The 22,296-nt window shown below is 46.9% G+C and overlaps 1 protein-coding gene across 1 annotated transcript; it reads left to right on the top strand.

Moving 5' to 3' along the window:
• The first annotated feature begins 580 nt into the window (after positions 1 to 580).
• On the top strand, positions 581 to 21,788 carry LOC114031651 (immunoglobulin superfamily member 22-like). The gene is made up of 22 exons (XM_027846790.1): positions 581 to 698; positions 1,690 to 1,818; positions 2,514 to 2,650; positions 3,132 to 3,231; positions 3,449 to 3,488; positions 3,690 to 3,867; positions 4,572 to 4,685; positions 5,571 to 5,733; positions 7,097 to 7,369; positions 7,879 to 8,163; positions 8,481 to 8,605; positions 8,703 to 8,844; positions 9,155 to 9,451; positions 10,000 to 10,302; positions 10,588 to 10,761; positions 11,060 to 11,188; positions 11,673 to 11,969; positions 18,257 to 18,345; positions 18,600 to 18,792; positions 19,828 to 20,127; positions 20,628 to 20,957; positions 21,584 to 21,788. Exons 1-22 carry the CDS (start codon positions 584 to 586, stop codon positions 21,652 to 21,654), a joined length of 3,984 nt encoding a protein of 1,327 aa, XP_027702591.1. The 5' UTR covers positions 581 to 583; the 3' UTR covers positions 21,655 to 21,788.
• Positions 21,789 to 22,296: the final 508 nt, after the last annotated feature.

A 22,296-nucleotide genomic window follows, 5' to 3' on the forward strand; every position in this document is an offset into this window, starting at 1 on the left:
AGTCATTTGGGCCAAGGAAAGACACCTGCACCACATTTCCATTTGCCTGTTTCCCATCCTTCTTGGCAACTGGGCCAGGCCATGCCCATTACCCCAGGGCTCCTCTAACCCTCTCCTATCTCCAAAGAGAGGAAGAGAAGCAGCCAACTGCCCCCAGCCCCTCCTGCATCTTCTCTCTGGCAAGATTTGTATCCCCACTAAAATTATATAATTGGACATCTTAGAGCTCCTGCCAAGTCTTACCCTGAGTAAACAGAAGCCCAAACAGTAAAGACATGGATGGGGGGTGGGGGGAGGCCAGACTGGGAAGGGGCCAGGTCTTGCATCAGAAAAAAAGAACCAGGGTGGGGCCAGACTTGACTTTCCTGATCTGACCACTGGTTCTTAACACAAGCAACTGACTGCCATATATCCATCCTCCTGTCATGCCTCCCCTACCCATTTTCTCCACATTTCTGTATTGTCAATCCACTTTTTCAATTATGTTCTTTTATTTTTCCCCTTGGGTTTCCCCTTTCTTATCTCTCCATCTCTAAATCTAACCGTCCCTCCTTGTTCCTACAGGGCTATACTCCTTGTTACCATGACGACAACAATCCACCGGCAGCAGATGGTGAAGGAACATGTATCCATGGAGTTCTCCAGCTCCACCACTTCCAGTATACAGACATTCTCACAGACCACTAAGGTCGTGGGAGGCAAGTTTGGGAAGGGGTGGACTAGGCATCTGGAGGTCAGACAACAGATTCCAAGTAGTAACCTTTCTCCCATTAGAACCACAGAAATTGAACGTTCTCAAGAAGATTCCCTCAAGAGGGCCAAAGATACCAAACCCTGTTTCTATCCACCGTTAATTCATCCCCTCAAAAGCCAACCCTTTCCTCCAAGGCTGCTCTTTCTAGAAAACAATGACTAATGGGATTTTAGTCATGATTTCCCCTTGTATTGTAATTGGGGTCAAAGCAATAGGAGTCATAGTCCAAAGGAATGAAGTTCTAATGGTGAAATCTTGATGCAGGGATGTGCTGGTAAATGTTTAACAACCAAATCTCTAGAGAAGAAAATGTACAGACATACTTTTAAGTTTTTAATTAAGTTTAATTAAGTTATTAATATTTTCTCCATCACTTTCTTATGCCTAGGCAATTAACAAAACAATAAACCAATCCCTGACTTGCATTATTTGCTGATTTCCAAGGTGTAAATGATCATATTGAAAATTTAACAATCAGCTCTGGAGCTAGCTCCTGCATAACCCTGAGAGGCACTAGGAGTGGGAAGAGGGTTGCTTTGGACAGGAAGGTCTTTCTGAAGAAGCTTCTTAACTTCCACTGAGCCACTCCACCCCACCACTGCGCGCCCCCCCCCCCATTCTGGGTACAGATACCTCCCAGAATGGAGGGAAATCTTGGTGCTGCTTCTGAAAATGAGGTAAGAAGCAGCATAAATAAATCATTACTCAGACTGGAAACAAATGCATAGAAAATGACCCAAAAGGAAATCAAAGAACACAACTTGGGACCCTGTGCTCCAAGGGATGACTGAGTAATGAGCTCACAGTTCTAGACAGGCCCCTTAAGGGTCCAGAAAGTCCCATCCATCATCTACCTCCAACAAGCCCAGCACACACACACACACACACACACACACACCTCCCTCCCTGACATTCCTTCAACCTTCCTCCCACAGAGGAGATGTCTCAGAAGTCTTCCAGCCACGTGGAATTCTTTAGTTTGGTTACACGAAGCTCGGAAATCCCAGCAGGTGAAAGCGTCCCTGAGTTTGTGGAGAAGCCAACCCCTGTCTCTTCACCAGAGGGTGAGCCCTTCCCCTTCCCTCTCTGGGGGTAATTTAAACGGTCCCTGCCTCCCTTGGACTGGCCCGTCACATCAATCTTACCCTGTGCACAGGCACTTTAGCAGGATCTCAGCTCAGTCTGAGAAGACAATTTGGGCTCAGGAAGGTACGATTCCATGGACTTCTCCAGCTCCACCACTTCCAGTATACAGACATTCTCACAGACCACTAAGGTCTGCTTCATCAAGCATATATTAAATACTTACCATGTGCTGGCCACTGAGGTGGCAAAAACAGATATGACATTGACCTTGCTGTCAAGAGGCTCACAATGAAACAGGTTGGAATGGTGGAAAGAGGGACGAGATGGGTACCTAAGTAACTATAATATATGAGAGAGTCAAGTGTCCAAAATTGAATTCTTTGTCTTCTCCAGAGCAAGAGGGCTTCCAAAAGCCCTCTAAGAAACAAAGTGGAATACTGAAGTGTATCAGAGCAAACCATGGCCATGCATCATGGTGCAATGGAAATAACACTTAATTTGGAGTCAGACGACCTTGGTTTGAATCCCAGCTCTCCCACTTTCTACCTATGTGACTTTCAGAAAGTCATTAGACCTCTCTCTGGGGCTTCAGTTCGTTCATTTTTTTTTTAAAGAGGGGTTGGATTAGGGAGCCTCTAATTTCTCTTCCGGCTCTGAACCTGTGCTCCCCTAGGTGACAAGGCTGTATTCCGAACCCGAGTACAGGGCAACCCGAAGCCCAGTGTCTCCTGGAAGAGGGAGAGTGGTATCCCCATCAAGGAAAGTGCCAAAATATTCTATGACAGCATCAACAAGGAGCATGTGCTAAAGGTACAGGCAGATCCCTACCCTCCCAAGAGTTTAAATGTTACTGACCCAAGGGCAGCCAGGTAGTAAAGTAGAGTGAACCTGGTAGATAGAACCCCAGGGCCTAGAGTCAGGACGACCTGAGTTCAAATACAGTCTGAGAGGTTTACTCTCTGCAAGACCCTTGGCAAGTCATTTCACCTCTGCCTGCCTCAGTTTTCTCATCTGTAAAATGGAGATCATATCAGCACCTACCTCCCAGGGTTGTTGTGAGGCTCAAGTAAGATAGTATTTGTAAGGTGCTTAACACAGTGTTTGGCACATCACACTATATAAAAGTTATTATTATGATGATGGGAAGAAGAGAGGAGGGAAGGAGACATACTAGTAAATGCCATAGCTTGAGTCCAGTGGATTCTTTTCCCTCTCAGCGTTCATTCACTCACTGACCAATCCTTCACACACATTCACACATACCGATTTCTCCCCTCTGCTTCCTATCTAGTTAGAGCCACTAACCTGGGATGACTCAGACAACTATAAGTGCATTGCAACCAATGAGCATGCTGATGCCATCTACACTGTGTCACTGACAGTGACTGAGGGTGAGTTACATACTGTCTTTATCAGCAGGTAACCACAATCTCTATTAGGGTGATGATCCGTCCCACCCTCATTAGTGGGTGTGATGGGTCATGGGTGTCATGAGTCCCCACACCCTCATTACCTGGGTCATACCTCTCCTCTTTTGGGGGAGGGGAGGAAGGGGTCATACATACCCAGCCTTCATTGTACTTTCTGAGTCTTTCTCATGGTTCCCAGGTCAAGAAAAGGTAGATTTCAAGAAGATGCTGAAAAAGAGGTAAGAGCCAGACCCCTGTTAGACTGCCCTTCTCCATGAATGTTATTTCAGTGTAGGACCCTTTGGTCTAGAGTTCCCTTTGATTCCTCCAGAGAGAGCCAAGCTCACTTGGATCCCAGGGCAGGAAAGAGAGGGAAGGAGTGGGTTGTTAAGGTTCAGAAGGGAGGAAAGGGTGACTGAACTAGTCCTGGCCACTCTCAGGGCACCCCCTATTCCTAAGAAGAAGCAAAAGAAGGTGACAGATGAGAAGGAGATGCTAGAGATCTTGTCCAAGGTGCCTAAGAAGGACTTTGAGAAGGTCTGCATGGAATATGGTTTCACGGACTTCCGAGGATTGCTCAGGAAGCTCAAGGAGATGAAAAAGAAGGTAGAGGTGGAGGTCAGTATGGAAAGCCTGAGGGCCAGGGAGTAAAAGAGCTAGATAGAGTGGGGACACCCAGGAGGCAGGGAGGTAGGGGAGGACAGGCAGGGTGCTGGGACCCATAGACATCTCATGATGGTGACACTTGGGTATGGGGATTCCCTCACTCCTAGAGAGTGAGGTTGGGGGGACCCCTGAAATTATAGGCATCACCACAACCCATGGGAAGAGCTGAAAACCTTGCAGAAAGTTTGAATTATTTTTCCTGATGGATGGGAATAGATTGCTTGCACAGAGTAATTTACTCTCCTCTTACCTCCCCTCATCAGTTGGCAGGGCAGAGGGCACAATGAGGAAAGATGGGATATTACTATAGCACGAGCATGGGAACATCAGGATCTAGTTCTTCATCATAATAGCTTGAATTTATGTAGTATTTCTAGGTTTGCAAAGTGCTTCACAAATATTTTCTCATGTGATCCTCACAACAACCCTGGGAGGTAGGTGTTATCATTATCTTCATTTTACAGGTGAGGAAACTGAGGCAGGCAAAGGTGAAGTGACTTGCTTAGGGTCACACAGCTAGTATGTGTCTGACTCCAAGTCCCATGCTTACCCAGAACAATAAAGGGGAGTTTCCAGGAGCTATACACAGGCAGGGGTGACCTTGGAAAGCTCCAGAGTGGCCCCATCTTGCCCATTTTATTCTTGAAAACTCTTAGGCCATCCGGATCATAAAACCCCTGGAGGATGTGGAGGCCAAAGTGGATAGCACGGTGACCTTTGACTGCATATTGGAATTGAAGGACCCCAATGTAAAGAAGATATGGATCAAGGTTTGCCTCACTCCCGAGAACGTAGTAATATTGTTCAATCTCCCCTTCCTCTGAGTCAGCACCACTTTGAGGGACTCTTCTCTCCTATGGCCACTGTCAAACAGTAGTCTATGTGCTCCACCCCTCCCCTTTAAGGATCTATCCCTTCTGAACCATATCTCTGATGTCATTGATCTAGGAAGCCCCACCACCACCAGTGCAGATGGGCACTAGCTCTGCCCCTCGTAGGTTTAGAAAGTTGCTCTGGGGCACCAAGAGGTTACTGGATTTGCCCAGGGTCACAGCCAGTATGTGTTAGAAATGGGATTTAAACCCAGGTCTTCTCAACTCTGAGCCTGGCTCTCTGGTCACTATGATCTCTATACCTTCTTTCTGGGAAGAAGGGATCTGATAGACTTCTTTACTCTAAGGCAAAAGGAATTTCAGATGTGCCCCTTTAAGGGGAGGTGGCATTGTAAATGAGGACACATGGAGGAAACAATGTTTAACCCAAAGGAATGAAGCTCAAATGGAGGAATTTCAGGCTGTTCACAAGATCTTGGTGGAGGGGAGGGTACTGTATGCTGGGGATGCTTCCTAGACCCTATTTATGACTGTGTCTTCCAAAGGCCCTTCAAGAAACGTTCCCTATGGTTAAGCATCCTGGGAAGAGATGTCAGGGTTTTCCCTTCTTTAACCTTTCTGACTCCTCCCTTCCCCCCTTTCCAGACCAATAGGGAGCAGGGAGACAAGACCAGAATAAGTCACGTCCAAATAAACTCATTTGATGGGCCAGTTCCCCATCAGACCCACCCACCAGAGCCTCTGGGTGTGCATCTGGGGTGGGGTGGGGGCATCCAAAGAGGGTCTTGAGCTTCTGCTATTTCCTCCTACACCACTCTGTAGGGAATGGAGCCTTTGAGGATCCAGTACTCCCTGGGCAAGTATGACGTGAAGCAGGTGGGTACCAAGTACATGCTGATTATCTCCAATGTGAACATGAATGATGCTGATATCTACATGCTAGCTGTCGGTGACAAGCGGCTGAGTGCAGAGCTCATCGTTGTGGGTATGAAGGGTCAGAAAGAAGGGGAGAATGAGGTCCCTTTGATGAGGGGAGAGAAAAGAGGAGGAGGAAGAGAAGACAAGGAAGGAAGGGGAGACAAGAGTATAGAGTGGGGGAAAGTCACCCACACTCTGAATGAGGGACAGACACTCAGCTATGCTGGGTACAATTTGGAGAGGAAAACGAATCAGGGACAGTGAGGAAATCAAAAGATGGGCAGGGGCACTGTTTAATTTTTCTTCTCTTATATTCTCCTCCTTCCCCCTTGTTCCTTGGGACCTTTACACCAAACGTGGAGCCTAGATTTATATTAGCTGCATGATGGATCCTTTCATAGGTTTAGAGTTGTTCTTTGATTTAATTTTCTCTGACCTCACCCAGCAGGGCCAAGTCCCCCATTCTTTCACCTCTTTGACTCCTTCCTTTCCCCTTTCCCAAACCAATGGAGAGGGGAAGAAGAAATCAGAGTAACTGAGGTCCTGAGCACTGAGCTTGAGTCAGGAAGGCTTGGATTCTAGCCACACCTCAGACATTTTCTTAGCTCAGTGATTCTGAGCAAGTCATTTAATCTCTCTGGTCCTCAGTTTCCTCATCTGTAAAAATGAGGAGGTTGGATCCGATGTCCTTTAAGGTCCCTTCCAGCTCTAAATTTATGATCCTATATCCGATTAGACCTGTTCAATGAATACTCACCTTAGGGTGCTGGTGGACATTCCTAGCCAGAAAAGACCGTATCTCTAAGGGTATGATACGTATCATGTGTGCAGAAAAATTCCCCAGCCCCACCTTTAGAGTAAGAACCAGGAGGACCAGAAAAGAGAAAAACATGACAAGAAAAATATCTTTCCTTTCTACTGTCCCCTCCCAATGTTTACCCAATTAAAGAATGACTTTGTTTTTTAACTCAAAAGTCTGTGGCAGATAGATTTAGAATCTTTTATCACACACAGTATTCTTGAGATCCATCTAGACCTCAAACTCTTGAAGAAAGAGGGGCTGCTACTATAAGTCAGAGTTATTATTTCTCATGTTTAATTGGTTCGGGGTCCAGTGGTCTATGAGTAATGAGAGAAGCTATCCCAGAGGCAGGAATTGATCACTAGGTGGTGCTCCTGTGGTATTAATTTCTTAAGCAGGCACTAACAAATGTTTTCTTATAGCAACTAGTGGGGGAGTCAGGAAGCCCTCAATGAGAGTGGCCTGGGATGTAGCTGGAAGTCAGTCCCACTCCTGCCTGAGCTATTTCTTTCAAGTGATAGAGTGTGACTTGCAGAAGATGGGGGGGTTGAAGATTTTACTAGGTGCTGTGACTGCTGTCACTTTCTTTCCATATGGCTGTTTGCCTGTTGCCCACACGTCTCTCCAGATGAGCCTCTGAAGTTCACTGGGGAGATGAAGCCGGTAAAGGTCACGGAGCGCCAGACAGCAGTGTTTGAGATCCGCCTGTCTAAGAAGGTGCCTGACTGTGTGTGGAAGTTCAACGGGAAAGAGCTGAAAAGGGATGACAAATACGAGATCTCTGTGTCAGAAGATGGGCTGACCCACACACTCAAGATCAAGGATGCAAGGCTGTCTGACACTGGAGAATTCTCTGTTGAGGCTGGGGGACTGGTTCAGAAGGCCCTTCTTACCATTGACCGTGAGTGGCCAGGGTCATACACAGAAACTACATCACACAATAGTCTTGTGTTCAAACTCTTAAGGAGAGGCTGCTACTGTAATTCAGAGCTGGTGTTTCTCATGATACTTAACATATCCAGTGGTCCAGCGTGAGTTTTGAGAGAGACTATCTAAAAGGGAAGAAACCAATTCTCTCTCTGTTCCCCCCCCCCATCCTAGTCTCCACTGAGTATATGCATGTATCCCATGGGTATTTGCCTTTAGGGATATACTAAGATATGTGGGCATATATGAAAACATCAATGGTAGGATGCACAAGAATCTGTAAACATGGGATAGTGAGAAAGGACACAGATATATAGAGGCACCCATGAATGCAAGAGGCATGGACTAGCATGCACATGTACACAGGAACTTGCCCCCCAGACCTCTGAGGCTAGAGAGGTAGTTTCAAGGAGCTCTGCAAATCAAGGTGTTGGGGCATGCAGGAAGGAAGGCAAAGCCCAGTGGGTGTGTCTGATATTGCAGGCATTCCCATCAAGTTCGTGAGCACCCTGAAGAACGTTCGGATAAAGGAAAGGAGCCGGGCCTGCCTAGAATGTGAGCTGACATCCAAGGATGTGACCTTGAAATGGAAGAAGGATGGGAAGCTACTAACGCGTGGGGCTAAGTACAGCATGAGCCATGAAGGCAAGAGGGCAGAGCTCGTGATTGAGGATGCACAGCTCAGTGATGGAGGCGAGTACACCGTGGTGGCGATGCAGGATGGGGACCCCACAGAATACTACAACACTGCCATTCTGACAGTAGAGGGTATGGCTCTTTAATCCTCTGTTGATCCCCACCAACTCTCCAATCACCCTCCTAATGACTCTATTGACCTTCCTATATTGACCAATCCATACTGACTATGCTGCCAATCATACTACTACCATACACTAAGACCCAACCATCTATCTCACATGAACTATCCTATACTCATCATCTTTTACCAACCCTCCTCTTACTTAACATGTACACATAGCTATGGTCATGCCTGTCCCTGCTGACCACCCAGATGCCACTGTCTCCCTCTGGTCCTATCCACCTCCCTCCTCCCCTCTCAAAAAAAAGATCCCTGTTGTTCTCAGAACGTTTGGCCACCGTGAAGAGTGGGATGTCAGATGTACATGCAGCCACGGGGACTCCAGCAGAACTGTGTGTGGTGCTGAATGATGAGAAAGTAGAAGGAGTTTGGCTAAAGGATGGCAAAGAGGTGGAAAACAGGGGACTGAAGGAGGGTAAAGATAAGAGGGCAGGGGTCAGTTTGAGGACTTCCAAAAGGCCTTGATACCCTCTCCCATCATCTCCAGATCACAGACTTGAGTGGGGTGCAGATTGTGAAGCAAGGAGCAGTCCACAAACTCATCTTCCCCACCATGGGCCCAGAACATGAGGGCAAGTACACATTCCGGGCCAAAGGTGCAGAGAGTGAGGCTTCTGTCTTCATCGCAGGTACTGTCCTCCATCCCTATATCAGCTCCCCCTTCCTGAAAGGAAACATTTGCCCAAGTACCCTGGAAGGCAAGGTTGAGAATTTCTCTATAGCCTATCCCTCAATTCCATCCCTGAACAAATACTTAACCCTTCTCTCTCATCCCCTCTCCAGATGAAAAGCATCCAATCTGCTTTTAAGGGTGATGCATGGTGATGAGTAGCACTGATCTCTTTCTCTAGGGGGCACAGGCAGCACTCACACTTCCCTCTGATTGTGAAGGTGGATCTGCCCCCATATGGTAAGTGTTGACACCATTCTCTCCTCTAGACCCCCCTACAATTGACCCATCAGTGCTGGAGGCACTGGCTGCACATCCTGTTACCGTGAAGGTTGGCCACACAGCCAACATCAAGGTTCCATTCTGGGCCAAGCCATTGCCCAAGGCAACATGGTACAAGGATGGGGTAGAGGTGACCGAGGAAGAGCATGTGACCATGGAGCGGGGAGAGGATCTGGCCCTGCTGACGATTTCCAACTGTGTTCGTGAGGATAGTGGTGCTATTCTTCTCAGGCTCAAGAATGACCATGGCTCAGTCACAGCCACGCTGTACCTGAGCGTGCTTGGTAAGGCACCAGGGATAGGCGTGGGGTAGGAGAAAAGGGGACCCTTGCACAAGAGAATGTTCACTGAAGGGAGATAGGATGAGGCTAGGGCTTTCAAGTGTTAGCATCCCCTACACACACACACACACACACACACACACACACACACACACTTTGTCACTTGGGGGTCCTCTACTCTCTCCTATAGTACCCTGTCCTATGATACTAGCAGGTAGCAGAATGGGAAGAGAAGTGGAATGGACTTCAAGAGGTCAGAAAGGAGGGGATCAGCAGGGTCAGAGCTCCCAAAGTCTACAGTTTACCTTTTCCTGGGCAGATGAAAGATTTTAAGAATAAGAGTCAGAGTATACAAGCCTGTCAATGGTAGGGAGATCAGAATATCTGTACTCCAACTCAGATCCAGCCTGGGTGGTCACCTTATGATCAGGGCTTTCTCCATAATGATAGAATCCTCCAGGGCCCCCTTTCTCCAAGGATATCAGTCTCACCTTCTCTACTGCTTGGGGACTTTATGCCCATGGGTCCCATTTCCCCTGTATTTTTCTCAGACCGGCCCAAGCCTCCTCAGGGTCGTGTGGAGTTCCTGGAACTCTCTGGCAACTGTATCCATATGAAGTGGAAGGCTCCAAAGGACAACGGAGGTCGGCCAGTAACACATTTCGTTATAGAACGAAGGGCAGTTGGGAAGAAATCTTGGATCAAGGCTGGGGAGGTCAGCGGTAAAGTGACCAACTTCTCCACCAACAAAGTGGAGGAGGGGAAGGCTTATCAGTTCCAAATCCGAGCTGTTAACTCTGAGGGTGTGAGTGACCCACTGGAGACTGAGGAGGTCTTTGCAGGAAATCCCATTGGTAAGTGTGGGGACTCATCAGTTACTATAGGGAATTGTTCAGAATTAGAGAACATAGGTTACTAAAGGACATTGGGCAATGAAAGGGTTGTTGATCACTGGGAGAAAGATGAGTAGGCCATTTGGCTCTCCCACAGGGAGAGTTCTAGACTACAATGATGGATTTAGGGTTGGGTCAGCAGGACGGTAGGGGGGAAAGTTGGAGCTTTTCCTTTACTGCATAGGTAATTATTCTCACTCCACCTTCACATTCCATATGACTTACCACTTCCTGTGGCTCTTGCAGAGCCCCCTGGCCTGTCCTCTCAGCCACAGGTTTCAGATGTGACCAAAGAAACAGTGACCATCATGTGGAATCCACCAGCCCAAGATGGTGGAGCCCCAGTGCTTGGCTATGTTGTAGAAAGAAGGAAGAAAGGGAACAATCTATGGGTACCAGTCAACAAGGATCCCATCCAGGGTGAGGGTGCTAAGGGGTTGTGAGGGGAGACCTTGTCTGGGTGGGCCCAGAAAACATATTCCTATTTCACTCCTATCAAACACCATACTACACTGGTTCCCTACACTATTCCTTGTCCTCCACAGTCATTGGGTTCTGCTGGTTATAGACTCTATATTTGGTTGGGCCACAAGGCATGGACTCTGCTTCTGTGGACTCCATATTTGGTTGCCCTCCATTTCATGCTTCCACTGCATGAGCTTTGTGTATTATGTGGCTACCATGATGTTCTGTTCGCAACTTTGGTCTGTTTTTCTAGACACCAAGTGCAAAGTGGATGGTCTCCTGGAGGACACTGAATATGAGTTCCGGGTAATTGCTGTGAATCGAGCAGGACAAGGACAGCCAAGCATGCCCTCCACGTCTGTGGTCGCCAAGGATCCTATCAGTGAGTCTAGGTTGAGGACATCCTTGCCCTGTTCCCTCATAAAGATGAGAGGAGGTGGATTTCTATGGACTGTGTTGGTGCTATGTGGGATAAAAGCAGAAACATAGTTTCTCCTCTTGGGGAGACATAGTCCCTATCCTCAGGGAGTTTCTGATCTAACAGGGAATAGGATGTAGACACGATGATTTAGAGGAGGATGATGAACTTTTTGAAAGTGGGCAATGGCAAGAGTTGAGAACAAGGATTTAGTGGACTGGACAAGGAATAAGCATGGAAGCAGGTGGAGGAATGCCATGAGTGTGGGACCTAAATAAGGGTCTAGTAGGTGGTTGGCTTATGGGACTTCAGTGGGAGTCACTTCATGATTTGGGTAAAAGATAAATATATGGATTGAATAAGTGGAGGTTTTGTTGGGGGTTGGGTAAGGGGTGAGGTGGAGGGTTGGCTATGATCCCTGAGTGAAGGGTGTCTGTGGTTGCCTCAGAGCCCCCTGGGCTGGTGCAGGGTTTATGTGTGGCCGACTCCTCAAACTCCAGTATCTCCTTGGCCTGGCAAGAGCCTATAGAGGGGGACCCTCCATCTGGCTACATCCTTGAGATGAGGGCAGAGGACACAAAGGAGTGGACTAAATGTACGAAGATCCCCATCTCAGGCACCTGCTACACTGTGGGGGGCCTGACAGAGCGGCAGAACTACTTCTTCCGCATTCGCGCTGTGAATGAAGGTGGCGTCGGGGAGCCTGTTGAGCTGGACGAGGGTGTCCGGGCCATGCCTCCACCAGGTAAGACAGCACAAAGAGCTCAAGCATCTAATTCACCCTCCCACTGGGCTTCCATCACCTTTCAGGGAACACTGGGACTCCCTGAGACAAAGGAAGAACATTATGTGGTCGATCCTGGACTGAGCTCCTACACGGGGTCAGCCTCCAGGGACAGGAGGGTGAAGGCTCATGCATGGCTCTATTCATCCTCCCCTGCTCTTCCCTACATAGCATCAAGAGACCAAACCTGCCATCTGTGGCCTAGAGTGCCGTGGAAAGAAGCAAGTTAGGAGGGAAGGAACAGCTTCTCCTTTTGCTTGCTTAAATGTCTTTGAACAAAGAACCCTGATCTCACTGTTGGTGGGAATCACATAGGGTTATGACTGCCTGATGCTGCATAGATAGATTGGTGGGGACCCTGGGCTCTCTGAAGCTGTACCAGTGGAATACTGATGCTACTGAGGTTGAGATGATCCCTGTATGGGCACAGGTTCAGAATGCATACATGTGGCCAGAGGACCAGCCCAGCTAAGTTCAGGGGCTCATCACCAGAAGGTTAGACACCACAGAGGAAGGTTTTGGCCACAGCAACTCATGAAGCTGGCTCCTAAGACATGGAGGGAGGGGTTATGATCTAGATCTGTGGATAAAAATGGGATAAACCCATGTGGGACTTCTAGTGAACACCTCCCTACTAAGCAGGAGGTCCTCTGAATTGTTGGCTTCTGAACTATGCATAATTCAATAATTCAATCCAAACAACAATTATTAAATTATTACTTTTGCAGCATTAGATGCCTTTAGTGGAGGAGGGAAGAATTAAAAAGTTTAAAAAGACATTATCCCTGCCTTCATGTAGTTGTTGTTCAGTCATGTCGACTACTCATGACTCCATTTGAGGTTTTCTTGACAAAGATACTAGAGTGGTTTGCCATTTCCTTCTTCAGCTCATTTTCCAGATGAGGAAACTGAGGCAAACAGGGCAAAATGACTTGCCCAGGGTCACACAGCTAGTAAGTGTCTGAGGCTGGATTTGAACTCAGGTCTTCCTGACTCCAGACCCAGTGTTCTATCCACTGCACCACTTAGCTGCTGGCCCACATGTAGCTCATTATCTAAATAGGAAAATGTCACCTATGTACAAATAATTATGATCCAAAATAATGTTTGATAAGTGCAACAGAAAGCAAGTCAATCAACAGCATTTATTAAACGCCTACCATGTGCCAGGCACTACGGAGAAAATCAGAGATTACATTCCCTGTTCTCAAGAAGCTCACCATGTAACAAGGGACACAACAAAAACAAGTGTGTCCAAACAAGACACAGACAGGACAAATTGGAGACAACCTCAGAGGGAAGGCACCAGCATTTAGGGTAATAAGGAAAGGCTTCTGGTAGAAGGTAGGATTTTAGCTGGGATGTGAAGGAAGCCAGAGAAGGTAGAAGGCTGAGAAGAAGAGGGAGAGAATTCCAGGTATGAGGGACAGCCGGTGAAAATGTCAAGTTTGGAGAGGAAGAGTCTTGTTCAAGGAACCAAAGGGAGTCCAGAATCACTAGCTGGAAAATTATGTGGGGTGCAGGTGGGGAGGGTAAGATGTAAGAAAAGTAGGCAGGCAGGGGCCAGGTTATGAATGGCGTTGAACACCAAACAGAGGATTTTATATTTGATCCTGGAGGTGATAAAGAGCCATTGGAGTTTATTGATTAGGGGTGTGACATGGTCATACCCTCTATTTAGGAAGATCAACTTGACTAATAGCTGAGTACAAGAAGGGCTTGAGTGGGGAGAGACTTAAGACAGGGAGACCTACCAGTTGGCTATTGCAATAGTACAGGCTGAGGTAATGAGGGCCTGCACCAGGATGGAGGCAGTGTCGGAGAAGAGAAGGGGGTGTATACAAGAGATATTGTGAAGACAGAATCAACAATACTAGGCCACACATTAGATATAGGGATGAGAGAGAGTAAGGTGCTGAAGATGACACCTAAGTTATAAAAGCCTCAGGGGACTGGGAAGATGGTGGTACCCTCAACAGTGATAAGGAAGTTCAGAAGAGGAAAGTGTTTGAGGGAGAAAATAATGAGTTCCACTTTGGACATGTTGAGTGTGAGATGTCGATGGGACGCCCAGTTTGAAATGGCCAATAGGCAACTGAAGATCTAAGTCTGGAGTTTAGGAAAGAAGTTACAGCTGACTAAGCTTATTTGAGAATCATCAGCATAGAGCTATGTAAACAAAGCACAAAGAAGTATAAGCAAAGGTCTATGAAGTATCAGGCCATGATCCCCTGGGGGACACAGGGAAGGTTTCCTGGAGGAAATGGTACTTGAGTAAAGTATTACAGGATGGATAAAAATCCTAACAAGCGAAGAGGAGGAAGGAAGACCTTCTAGGCATAGCCTGATCAAAGGCCATGAGGCAGGAAAGCACAGGGCACACTGGAGAAACTGAAAGTATTCAAATTCGGTTGATATATAGAGTATATGGAAAGGAGTGATGCAAGATAAGCCTGGAAAGGTAGGTGGGGTCCAGATTAAGGAGGGTCTTAAATCCCAGGTACACTAGAGCTTGAAGTAAAAGAGTCAATATGCAGGTGAAAAGGAGCCAGCTGAGAGGGAGAAATTTAAAAATGGAGACAGGGAGCTGTGGGAAAGTAGATAGAGAGCTAGCTCCTGAGCTAGGAAGACCTGGTTTCAAGCCCTACCTTTGACACATACGGGCTGTGTGACCTTAGGGAGGTTCCTTAACATCTCAGTGCCCAATGAATCTCTTTAAGTTATAGAGTAGGTAAAAGAGAAGTTTCCCATATTAATAATATCACAAGTCCATGCCCAAAAAGAAAACGAACGATTACTAGAAAATCGGTCTGAAATGGGATGAGGATCAAGCAGAGCACAGATACATTAACCTTATGAGGGAGTAAGGATACTGTAACCTCATCCTCTGCAAAAGAAGAGATAATAGGTTAGAAACTTTGAAGGATGGAGGAGAGTTGAAGGTGCTCCCAGAAAATGGCCTCAATCTTCTTAAGAAGTGGAAAGCCAAGAGGACCTGAGTTCAAATACGACTTCAGACACTTGACACTTAACTAGCTGTGTGACCCTGGGCAAGTCACTTAACCCCGACTGCCTCACCAAAAAGGCAAAAAAAAAACTGGAAATCCAAGCCAAGTTGTTAGTGTGGGGTGTGAAGGTATAGTTGAGGGTAAGAAAAGGTTTGGAACAGTTGCTATGGGGAGCCAATAAGAGTAGGATAGAAGAGTTGTTGAGCTCTCATGAGGGCCCAGCTGAGATATGTACCTTAGAGTCAAAGTCAGATTAAAAAGTAACTGGGAAATATTTAATAAAATAAATAAAAATAGATAATGTTAGTATGTGGTCAATGTGAGGCTAGCAGGGATCTTTGTGTACAGTTTAGTGCCCCCCCTTCTATTTGAGCTTGACACTACTGTTGTGTGGAGGTTTAAATCTGCTCAATTTTATTACTTTCTCAAACAATACTCAACAACCCACAGCAGAAGCAGAGATATAGGATGCTGAAGGTTCCTCAAGAAAGAAGATGAACAGTTCAGGTATGGTAGGAAGTCAGAGGAAGGAGGAACTCTAGAGCAATGGCTAGTAAGTCAAGGAGATAAGTACCACCAGAGTAGGGGTAGGGGTGGGGAATACACTAGGAACCTAGAGAAACATTAAGAGATCAGAGGTTCTAATGAAGGCAAAAGGCCAGTTTATTGTGGGCAGAAACAGAGGAATGATAGGAGGCTATAACCAGGAGGCAGAATTTTAAGGGTCAGGATCTCGAAGTCATTTTTATCAATGATTTGGATAAAATTTAGAAGGTCTGTCAATCAGGTCTGCAGATAACAGGAAACTGGGAGAAATAGTTAACACATTGAATGACAAAGTCAGGACATAAAATCATCTTGACAAGCTGAACCTGATTCTAAGGAATCAACCAAGGCAAATAAGATTAAATTTGATAGGGATAAATGTAAAGTCCTTCATTTGGGTTCAAAAATTCAACCTCACAAATATAGTGTCTCACTAGATAACAGTTCCTGTGAGGGAAAAAAATCTGGGGTTTATAATTCAACATATGGTGATCTGAATCACCACTCTGAGAGGGCAGGCTAATGCTCTTCCAGGCTGTGTTAGAAGCACAGTGTACAGAATGGAGGATGTGACAGGCCAACTACACTCTACCTTGATGAGACCATATATGTACAGTTCTGAGTACCACGTTTCAGGAAGGACAGTGACAAGACAGAGTACATCTAGAAAAGATTGGCCAGAATGGCAAGAATACTGACGATCACGGTCAATATGGATCAGTGGACCCAACTGAGGATGCTCAGCCCAGCTCAGAGAAGACTCATGTGGTACATTAGGTGTTTTCAACTATTTACAAGGCTACAGTTTGGGGAAGGGATTAGATATATTCTGCTTGGCCTAAAAAAAGAATTGGATGCCAAGGATTAAAACTGAAAAGAGATAGATTTCAGCTGCACCTTCCTAACAATTAGAACTGCCCAAGAATTGAATAGGCTGCCTTGGGATTTAGTGGCTTCCCCCTCATTTGAAGTCTTCAAGCAAAAGTTGGATGGCCACTTGCTGACAATGTTGTAGGGGGTATTTTTTGTCAGGTACAATCATGGTTTCCTCCCTTGTAACTGAGGTTCTGTGATTATTGAAGTGGTCCAGTTCCAGGAGAGGTCTAGGGTGTGACTATGCTACCACATGGTTGAAGTGAGTTGGAAGAGGTCATTAGAGTTCAAGAGGTCAAGGAACTGTATGGTCAGCATGATAAAGGGGTTATCAGTATGAATAATGGTATTTCTAGGCATAATAGACAGTGACAGGGTGGAGAGGAAGACTGTGAAGTAGTTGCTAAAATTATTGAGAAAGGGACCCAGTGGTCAATAAATTAAAGCAACAATGATGACATGATAAGTTTGCATTCATCTCAAAGGAGGAGGGGGTCATTCAGGGATGCATATTTAAAAAATGGATTGAAAACAGTAGTGGGATGCAAAGAGAATACCTACCTTCTGTCCCTATGAGCTGAAAAGAGGTTTGAATTTTCCCTCTAATCAGGGAAATTGTAAGGGACAGAGGTTTTCTCTGAGGAAATCAGGGTCCGCTTAAAGAAAGGAGTTGGAAGGCATACTGACGGAAGAGTTCAAGGATGTTAAGGGGAATTTGCTGAGAATAGAACAGGAGTTCCACAGAGCATAGTGGAAGGGGCTAGAAGAGGGGAAACCAAATTGTAGTGAGCATGGGTTGGGCTGGAGTATGGCTGAACAGAACACGTGTGAGGATGTGGGAGAAGGCAATGACATTGGGTGACTATGACTGGGGAACCAGTGTAATAGGAGGTGGATTGGCATGACATATCACCAGAATGGAAAGAGGATTGCAGAGTCAGCAGAACCTAAACAGGAGAGGAAGTTGTTCCCCCCAAATTCTAAAGCAATCATAGGGCATTGATATTTTGGAATGGCTGACCCAACATCTCCTCCCCGAAGTGTTCTTTTGCCACTTCACCTTTACTAGACCCTTCCTAAGCTACCCCGATATCTCTCCAGCTGCCACCAGTCTGTGCCTGGCTTCCAGAAGACTTCACTTCCCTTAGATTTCACCTCCTCCTCAGCATTCCCCTCCACCCCTTTTCTTCTCAGTGCACCTGAGACAGAGGTTGGGGTTTTTAAAAGGACTCAATGGAGAGACAAACTGACAGAACATAGAAGTTTGGCCACCATATGCTGAGATGTTTCAATCTAAGCACGGAGGCCAGCAGCCCCACTCTCATCTAGCTAGCCTCCTGCTTCTCTCCATCCCATCCCCAATGTGTCTAGGGGAAAAGACTCTCTCCCTGGCCTTACTTTAACCCCAGTCCTTTCAGATTCTGAGAAGGTGTCCCCTACTGGTCCATCCCACCAGCTCCCTGGGTTAGTGATTTAGTTTTTCATATTAGCAATGCTACAGATAGATCAATGAACATCAGCTTACATCTTTCCCTCAGGGCAAAGTCCACCTGAAGTCCCTCATGGGTTGACTGTCACCCATATAGTCACCTATATATAATAAACATATAGTCAAAAACGCATATAGTTTCCACCAGCAGTAGGCCAAAAAAAAAAAAAGTCATTTCTGCACTCATCTTTTTTCACCTTTCCTCATTCCTCTCCTCTGTGTCTCTTTCCTCTGATTCTCATTCCTTCCTTCCATATTAATCCTTTACTTCTGTCTCTCATCCCCTCCCTTTTCTTTCTTCCCCTTCCCTCATTATCCCAATTCCACTCCAGCGGTTCCCAGGTTTGATCTTAGTGTCCGGCTGAAGAGCCACATGGTGGTGCGGGCTGGGACAGCCCTGTGCATTCATGCTTCCTTCTATGTGAGTTCCTTGAACCCAGCCCCATTCCATGTAAAACTCTTCTCCCCAGCTGTGGCCATCACAGGCTATCCTCAAAGCTCTCCTCCTCCCTGATAACTCCCCATAGAGGACATGTCCACCCCCCAAAACCAAAGGTCCTGTGGGAATCAAGAATACAGAGCAGTTGGAAATGACCAAGTGGTTTTGGGGAGAAAGGGAAGTTGCTGCCACAGGGTGAGGGGATAACTCCAGTCTAATCCATGGTTCCCTCCTAGGGCTCCCCTCCACCCACTGTGATCTGGCAAAAGGATGGAATCCCCACCAAGGGCCGAGAAACCATCACCAAGGGCAAGAATCACTCCCAGTTCCTCATCAACAGCAGTAAGCGCTCAGACTCAGGCATTTACCGTATCCTGCTCCAGAATGAGTATGGAGAGGCCCACTATGACATCCATATTCGTGTGGCAGGTATGGATTCAGCAGTGGGAAGGGAGTAGGTGGCCATCTGCTTGGTATGCTTTGAGGAAAGGCTTCCCTGCTCACTTCACTCTAGTAGTGTTCTGAGAGGGAAAATAAAACAGCTCTACTCTCAGAAACCTGGGTTCGAATCCTGTCCCTGGCACTTTCTAGCTATGGGACTATGGGCAACTCCATCTCTGAGTTTCTGTTTCTTCATCTGTAAAGTGAGGATGATACATGTAGCATCCACCTCACAAGGCTGTCTGAAGTTCACATGAGATAATGTAATGTCAAGTGTTTTACAAACTTTAAGGTGGGATAGAAATGTCAGTTATAATTATGCCTGAAATTTCCCCATTAGAGACTGATTCTTTTTGGGTCTTGAAGGCTTTTGAGCTATCAGTGAAAATGCACATACCTCTGGGAGGATGTCTCACATTAAGGCTTTATTAGCTGATACCACAGTGGGAACTAGTTGTTTATTGAACTATTTCCAGCAGGTGGGACTCAGAGACAGAGGAGGTTCTAGAATGATAATCCTGGGACAGGACTCAGGAGATGCCCTGGGAAGTCAGTTACAATTTTACTAAGAATCAGACCTTGGAGGAATGTAGGAAAGGCCAGCAACAGGGTAGAGTGGGCAGGAGAACATGAGCAGCAGCTGGATAGGGTCACTTGTCAGGCACAGACTATGCTAAGAATCCACAGTTCTGAGAGTCAGGAAGGCCTCGGAGAGGAAGCTAAATATGGAAAGGAGGGGGAAGTGAGTTCATTCATGTTAGAAGGGGGCATGCTCGTAGAGGATGGGGGATTGGGCAGAGGAGACAGAAATGAAGATTGAGTAACAGGGCTGTAGAGGAGGGAAAAGTTGTTTCCTCACCACCACCTCTGGGAGACAACAGAGAGGACTTTAGCCTAGGCAAAGGAAGGACTTCCTAACTGGGACATGAACACACAAAGAGGGAGGCTTAATGATTTCCAAAGTACCCCAACTGCCTGGTTGGGGCGGTTGAGGGGAGAGCTGACCTAGGCCTGTGACTTCAGACTTCCCACAGCCACCAACAAACCTGAAGTTGTTTGAGGAAGTGCCAAACACAGTGACACTGGGCTGGGACCACAGTCCAGATGTGAAGGAGGATGGTGAGGCGCACTATGTCATCATGAAGAGGGACGCCAGCACTGCCACCTGGTTCACGGCTGCTGATCGAGTCTTTAGCAACAAGTACACTGTCACAGGGCTCCTGCCAGGGAGAAAATACTACTTCCGAGTCCTGGCCCGGAATGAGATTGGGGACAGTGACCCACTTGACTCGAAGGATACCTGGCTGGTCAACAAGGATCAGAGTAAGTGTGGGCAGGGAACCCAAGAAGCACTAAAAACGTCAGGGAGAGAAATGCCAAACAACCCAGAGAGTAGGAAGAATGTTGCTGGGAGTGTGGAGACTATTGGGACATCTTGGGGAGCATGGAGAACATTGCAGGTAGCACAGAGAAAACTGAGGAACCCTGAGGAGCGTGGGGAGCAGTGCCAATGGGATGGAGAATGGCAGAGAACCTCAAGGCGTGTGTGGACAATGGCAGGGAACCCAGGGAGTTTGGAGAATATCAGAGAGCTTTAAGAGTATGAGTAGAACAGACAACATGTAAAGGGAAGGTTGGGAGCACCTCAAGAACAGCCGAACCTTAAGGGCTGAGGAAATGCTGGAGAATTAAGACCTCAGAGAAATTATGGAGCCCAGAGAACTCTGCTTCCTTTCCAGTTCACTGGGTGCAGCTGTCCAGTGCTCTGACCCTCCTGGGTCCATGACTCTCTCTGGCTCCCTCAATCCTCTCTTCCCCCCTAGTTGAAGACCTCAGTACCAAACTGCGTCCCTATCAGCACAAGGACTGGCGCCATGCTCCTCGCTTCATCACCCCACTGAAACCCCATGCAGTGCTACGAGGACATGACTGCACCATGAGCTGCGCTTTCCTGGGGAACCCACGTCCTACAGTAACTCTATACAAGGGGGATGTCAACATCACTGCCAACTCCAAGTTCTGGTACAATTCCACCAATGGGGTTTGCACTATTGTCATCCCCACCTGCACCCTCAAAGACAGCGGGGACTATAGCGTGCTTATTGAAAATGAGCTGGGCAAGGACAAATGCAGCTGTACACTGACTGTCTATGGTGAGCAATCGTCCTAGGGAGGAAGGGGACTGTCTGTTGTGGCCTGGCTAGATTGGACCATACACGAATGGGGAAAGGTTTCCCAGTCAAGTAGGTCTACCCACACACAAGAATGTACATGCATCCTGCCTTGACATAATAGACAATATTTGCTGACTTATTCTTCCTCTATCTCTCTCTTTCACCCCCTCCCTCCTCCTCTCTCTCCCCCTTCCTTCTCTCGTCTCCTCCTCTCCCTCGTTTCCTCCCTTTCTTCCCCCCCTTCTCTCACTTACTCACACACATACACACACAGTGTCTCACATTGCCTGGATATACATCCCCACACCCTGATGTTCTTGGAGATCCAAGAAGGGCTTGGGCCCCATGTAACAGGTCACTCACTCAGGATAGGTCACTCATGAGGTAAAACTTAGGGTCCCAGAAGTAGGAAGCCCTAGTTTTCCTACATAATCATCGTGTGGTTTGCAATGCCCGTCCGGCCAACTGAGGCTGTATCAGTCTCCCTGATGCTCAACCATCCTAGGACGCTGCCCCTTCGGCCTGAAGGAGGCAGGGGCTCTCAAAGGTTAGGTGATTTGTCAATAGTTATCCTGACTTAGCCAACACTACTCTTGACCTTTCAGACAAAGATGACAAATCCATCCTGGCCTCTGTGACTGAGAGTCTACAGAAGAAATCAAAGCACCTCATGTGAGGCCCAGCCCAACTGCCATATTAGCCAGAATGATGAGTCTGGAGCTGGAAAGCCTGCCCCTGCAGTGGAAAACACCCACAAGTCTATATGACCCTGACCTTTGCTTAGGGGTGATTCTGAAGCAATAAACAATAAACTGGCGATCTCACCTCCTGCCTAATACTGAAGAAGTTCCGGGGAGGGAAAAACACTGAAGGCTTATTTAACCCCTACCCTGTGCAGCCCAGTCAGGAAAGTGTGTGACCTTTGGGCTTGTGCCGGTGGCTTCCTCTTCCTCATCCAGTTCCATTATACTTGCAGCCCACACCTGAGGCTGTGGGGATGGGACTAAATTAAACATACCCCTCCCCTGTCTTCCTTTACCCAATTATCTATAAAGGGTCAGTTTTAAGTACTTGAATAGATTAAACCATGTCTCCCTACCCCCCTAAAAGTACCTGGAATTCTCAGCATACAGAATCCATTCTTTTGGGTTAAGGCATTATTATATGAAAATGCTGTTAGGCATGGAAAAGCTGTCCCATTACCTTCATTGACCAGATCTCTTTTCTCCAACAGAACTGGCTGAGATGGTGACCAAAGGAATGTCAATTTTTAGATAATTTGTGTGTATATGGAGTTGGGGGTCAGAGCCCTGAACAC

The sequence above is a fragment of the Vombatus ursinus genome, unplaced genomic scaffold, assembly GCF_900497805.2.
Source record: "Vombatus ursinus unplaced genomic scaffold, bare-nosed wombat genome assembly UNPS02015202.1, whole genome shotgun sequence".
NCBI lineage: Eukaryota > Metazoa > Chordata > Mammalia > Diprotodontia > Vombatidae > Vombatus > Vombatus ursinus.